This window comes from Entamoeba invadens (genome assembly GCF_000330505.1).
Source record: "Entamoeba invadens IP1 unplaced genomic scaffold scaff_1105074725265, whole genome shotgun sequence".
Taxonomy (NCBI): domain Eukaryota; phylum Evosea; order Mastigamoebida; family Endamoebidae; genus Entamoeba; species Entamoeba invadens.
The window spans coordinates 76,347-82,508 of NW_004440112.1; the positions used below are offsets into that span (position 1 = coordinate 76,347).

General features: G+C 25.8%; 1 protein-coding gene across 1 annotated transcript; it reads right to left on the minus strand.

Moving 5' to 3' along the window:
• Window positions 1-824: 824 nt before the first annotated feature.
• EIN_354620 (hypothetical protein) lies at window positions 825-1,616 on the minus strand (the record flags this gene model as incomplete). Its single annotated transcript, XM_004253883.1, has 1 exon — window positions 825-1,616. One exon carries the CDS (start codon window positions 1,614-1,616, stop codon window positions 825-827), a length of 792 nt encoding a protein of 263 aa, XP_004253931.1.
• Between the last annotated feature and the right edge of the window lie 4,546 nt (window positions 1,617-6,162).

Here is a 6,162-nt window from a genome sequence, read left to right on the forward strand (position 1 = left end):
TAAAATTAAAATTGTTAGTTCCAAAAATTTGGAATTTAAAAGCGAAAACTTTTAATTATTTTAAAAATTTTTAAATTATTTGATAAAGAAAGTATATAATATAGTTTTTAAATTATAATTTATAATTCATGGAATTAAAATCAAAAAGAATAAATTGTTTGTGTGTTGTAAAAAATGTGTTTCAATAGAGTGCAATTTATTTTTGGAGCGAACGATTCGGACATTTTGATTTTAGTGTTTTTTAAATAAATAAAAATAATAAAAAATTTATACGTAAATATAAAATGTAAAAATCAAAAAATTGATATTTTTAAATTATAAAGAACTATAATTTTTTAACTACACACAAAATAAAAATTATGAGTATATTTATAACAATTTGATTATAAATATTATATAATATAACAACATATAATTACAATTATAAAAAGTGTCACTATGGAAAAACCCCGTTTTTAAAAAAACAAAAAAATAAATTATTTCAAAAAATTATTTTGTTAAAATTACAAAAACAAAAACATTATTTTAAGTGTTTACAAAATGAATAAAAACCCCTACCATCTTCTTAACAAGTTTCACTTGATTTTATATAATTAAAATTATATAAATATAATAAAATGTATGGTACTGTTTACCATGAAGGCTGAATATACTTTTGTAGACTTTTTATGTCCGAGGTGGTAATTTGTATTATTCTTTTTATTATAATTTTATTAGTTATAATTATTAAATAGATAGGAAGATATTAAAAAGACAAAAGCGGTTTCATATTTCTGTACATGAAATTTATTTTGATTATATTTTTATATGGAAATAAGCGAACCTTAATAATTAATTATGAGATGTTGTGGGAAACATTTTTCTCCAAATGATTTGACACTTGATGGTATAAAAAGACTCATCAAGCTGTCACAATTATTGAAACAATATTCTCCTATTGATATAATACTTGATGGTATTATTAAATCTTTAAGATTAGAGCAGTTATTAAAACAATAAGCTCCAAGTGTTGTGACACTTAATGGGATTTCTACATTAATAAGGTTGTAACAATCACCAAAACAACAATCGTCTAATATTTTGACACCAAATGAAATTATCAAGTTGCTCAAATTGTCACAAAAAGTGAAACAACCGACAGGAATAGTTGTGACAGTTGAAGGTAAAACTACTTTATTGAGATTGTAACACCCACTGAAACAATTATCACCAATTAATGTGACACTCGATGGTATTGTTATACTTACTATAGAAGTACACGTTTTATAACATTTTTCTCCAATAGATGTTACACATAGTGGAATTGTATCACCAAACATTTCTCTGTCAGTTTTAGTGTAAGTCACATTTTTAAATGTGAAGTTTAACCCTCTGTTTGTATATACTGTGGTGTATTCAACATTGAACCACACTACTATTTCATAAAACACTTTCTTAATATCAACATTTTGAGTTTCTTTAATGTTTTTGTTATTTACCATCTTATTAGGTTTTAAAAGAATTTTATTTCCAAAATTATCATCTTCTTTATTCCACAAATGAAGTGTCTCGATGTTTGAAAAATATTTAATTGTTTTGCAATTTAGAGGAATTGGGTTGAAATGAAACTTCTCCATATTACAACTGTATTTATTGCATACCAACTCCAAGTTGATGAAGTCTTTGATAGTCTTGAAATACTTTGAGACGATCATGGCGTGATAACTGTCAAGTGTAAGCATTCTGATTTTAAAGTTTAATTGGTTAATATCTAATTAATTATAATAACAATTGATGTTTTTCAATTACTTTCAATCATTGTTTGTAAAGTTTGCCTAATGCAAGACTATCATAGTTAATTTATAATTAAAATAAATTATTATATAGTTTGATAATTACAAACCAAAAACACCAAAATCTTTTTTAGTTTCTTATTTATTTAAAAGGTTTTTATTAACTACAGTATAGAGAATAATTTGTCTTGCGGGAACTAATTTGTCTACACCTTTAAATAGTAAAATTTATTAAATTTTATTATACTCAAAATATTTACCAGATTTATTCAGATCAGACATTTTAATAATATTTTTGTAAAAATGAACTTGGAATATGGTCATAAAAAATAACCATTTTTTTGTGACACGTTTTTTTTGAATAAAACGGGACATTACAGTGCTTTGGATGGAAAATAAAAAATTAACAACACACACTTTGAAACACTAGAAAAAAACCAAGCATTGATTTAATTGATGATATAGTTGACACTTTCTTACGAAGAATCAATAAACAACAGTTAGAAAAATTGGGTTGAACAAAAGTATAATAAAAATTTAGTTAATAATTGCACAAAAAAGTGTTTCTACTGTAGCCGTTCTTTTCCACTCTCACCCCAATTTTCAGAGTAGAGCATTTATTTCAATACTTTTTTATAAAGTCTACATCTACGCGACCGTTTATGCTTCCATATGTCACCTACTTTTCTTGTCTGTGTTATGTGGACGTGGATGTGGTTCCCCGCTTGCAGGGGAAGGGCGTCAGAAGGAATACGCGCCGAGGGAGGACCGGAAAGTGTGGAACGGGTGCACTAATAGACCGTTAGAGTGCGTCTTACGGAGCTTTCTTTTCGATGATGTCTCACTTTGTATCCAACTGACTCGAGGTGACTGTTCGTCATTATTTGAATTCGATACCAGATTAAATATTAACTTAATTTTCTTTTGCGTATTATTTTAAATAAAAAATAAGGATGGCATTTAAAAATAATAATGTAAAAGGCCATCCTTGGTTGTGTTGGTTTATAAACACTTGTATAATATGCTATTAAAAACATAAACAAAACGAACAGTTGATACAGTGTACACCAACAACATCCCAATGTTGTTGGTAAATCATTTTTTATAATTTTATTTTTGAGTTTTAGAGAGATAGTTTTTTAGTTTGTTTTGTTTGGTTTATAATTAGAAAGTAGACAAATTACGAATTTGGAGATGGCACAAATAGACGCCTTTGACTGTAATTTTTCAGTAGTCAAAATATAAAAAATTGAACTTATAACTCTGCTTAAAATTGAAACTAAAGATATCTATAATAAAGGATATTTGTTTAATTTGTTATAATATATTATATAAAAATTATATCAAAATGAAATAGAACTTTCAAAAAGTATTTTGAAATAAAACTGACACAATAATATAATAAATTAGAAATAACGTACATTATTAGTTTTTTTTAAAAAAAGGGTGTTTTGACATTTAATCTTTCATTTAAAAATTTTTATATTTCAACTTTATGCCTTACTTATAAAGGGTTTCTTGAGGATAAGGTGTATCCTCAGGATTAAAGCTATCCTTATTAAAAAATATTTTTCTGAGGATACAAAAATCAAATCCATAATGTTCAGTTCCCCATAAGGCCCACTTTCATAACTCAAGTTATAATTTACACTTAATATTTCGAGTCAAAGTTAAATTTTAAATAATGGTAATAATTTGTCATAAATGCCAAAAAATTAAAAACAATCAAAAAATCGCCACGATAATCAGTAAACAAAAACAATAATTATATCTCGCCAACTTGAGACGGGAAATAACAAAACGTGAATTAAACTTGTTCATATTATGATTATAAACTTATTGATATTATTTACGAATCTGTCTTTATAACACAATAATTGAAATTTACGTTTAAATTGATAATTGTTTTTTTATCAAAATGAAAATTGAAAAAGTCGAAAACACTGATTTAATAATAATGCATTTTTAAAAAAAACAAATTTATAAATATTTTTGTAATTTATGCAATTATTCAAATTTATTATAATAACAAAGTTAATCATATTGTGTATATTTTAATATGATTGTTTCATTTTGATATTAACTTGTGTTTTAAACAAATATACAGTTCTGAGGATGGCAATTATTTTCTGAGGATGACAGAAATAGAAAGTTTACACTTTTACATCTGTCTGAAATGTATATTGAGTAAGTTACTATTTTTGAATATGGGAACACGTCATTTCACTTTTTAGATGTTTAAGTCTGTGTTGATAAAGTCTGTTTGTTACACGACTTACCATCCTCAGAGATATGTATAGCACTGCCATTATTGATTTAAAATTCTATAAATAAAATTATCAAAAACAAGTTGGCATTTTCATTATTTAAATATGCAACTAATTTGAAACGCTATATTTTAATGTTAATTTTGTTTAATAAATTATAATAATCGATCAGTGAAATAAATAAAATGTGTTATTGTCGAATATAAATGTAATTTTATCTAATAAACAAAAAATAGTATTCATATTATTTATAGTTGTTTGTTAAAACTTGTATTTCAATGAAAAGAGACTTGCCAACACAAAAGATTTTTAAAAATCCATTTAAAGATGATTTTGATTTCGATTTAGTTGAATTTCCTTCTTTAGTTTCTAGTAAAACAGAACCGAAAGTGAATGTACATAACAATGAAAAAATCGAAAAAACAATATCCGAAAAAATTGTAAAATCTTCAATAAAACAACAAAAAAATACAAAAATATCAATTAAAAAAAGTGAAAATGTGGAAAAAGATTTTATCGACAAAAAACTAAGCAAACAAACATAAAGAAAAAAATTAAAGAATGTTCAAAAAACGAAAAAGATAAAAAAGGATCAAGAAAAAAGAAAAAAATATAAATTAGCAACTCAAACAATTCCTCAAATAGATTATGTGCGTACACATAAACAAATTGCTTATGATAAAATGTTTTTGATGACGAACATGTTATTGAACCAGATGATTTGTTTGTGTTGAGTAATTGTTTTTGCCCGCCTTTGACGGTCATTTCAAAAGAAGAAAAATACAACAATTACACAAAACTAGAAAATTGCAATTTATTTTCAATTTCTGGTGAAACACTTGAAGATGAATGTGATAACATTCAAAATAAAGAAATAATGGACGAAATTGCAGAAAATGATGAAAGTTACTATTTTTATACTGGAATGAGTAAATGCGAATTTGAAAAGTATTACAAACTGATTACATCATCGCAAGTTACTTTTGTAGGTTCTCCAGATGTTAGAAAGTGTTGTTATTTTTCAGTGGAAAAATCTGCAATTTTAGGAAAAAGAAATAAAAATGCGTCACTTTCATACAAATCTTTGACATTTCTCGTTTTAGTTATACTGAGATTCGGATTAAACTATTTGTTGACTTTTGTGTTATTGCGTTTAGAAAGGTTTTGTCATTTTTCAAAACGAGGGGAAGTGTGTTTAGAAAAAATGAAAAGAATAGAAACAGAGGAAGAATACATTTTGAGAATGAAAAAGAATATGTCAAATTATGTATCTAAACAATACCACGACTTTAAGAATCACTTTGGCGAGACAATTTATGAAAAAATGGTAGTTAAATTGGGAAATAGTCCAAATGTGTTGATACCATTTGCACTTGGTAAAAAAGTTAAAGATTTGAAAATAATGCCAGAATTAATTAACAGTTACTGGGCAATCGATTCTAAAACAACAGCTTCAAATTGTATTTTAACAAAAAATGGAAAAGTGAGAGAAAAAAATGTATTCGAAAAAAATAAATGGTTCGGGAATGAAATTTGAAATTAAAGTGAACGTACAAGGATTTGTTTTAGATTCAAACGTTTGTGAAGGTTCAATAAACGATTCAAAATTGCACAGTTGTAACAGATCAATGGTTAAACCCGGTGAATTTATTTTGGGAGATTTGGGATATTTGAGAAAAGATGAAGATTATATGGATGTTCCAATTAAAAACGCAAAAAGTGAAATATGCGAAGAAAAACGTGATTTTTATCACAAGTTTAACAAAGTCCATTCCAAGTCAAGGAATGTCGTGGAACACGTTTTTGCGTCTTTGACAAATCAATTTCGTATTTTTAGATCAGTTTTTGGATTCAACAAAGAAGACTTTGGCTATCTCGTCAGAATTGCATTAACTTGTTATAATTTTTTATTGCCAAGAAAACCAGTTATTGATTTTTCTAAACATTCCATCTTTTGACATAACGATGAAAGATTGTATGTATTTATTGAGAAAGAAATGGACAACCTGAAATGAATATCAAAGTATGAGACGATTGACAATGATTTCATTCTGAATAAATTTTATAAAAGTCAAAAATAGTCAAATGACATTCTATTCCGAATTTTAATGAGTGAAATGATA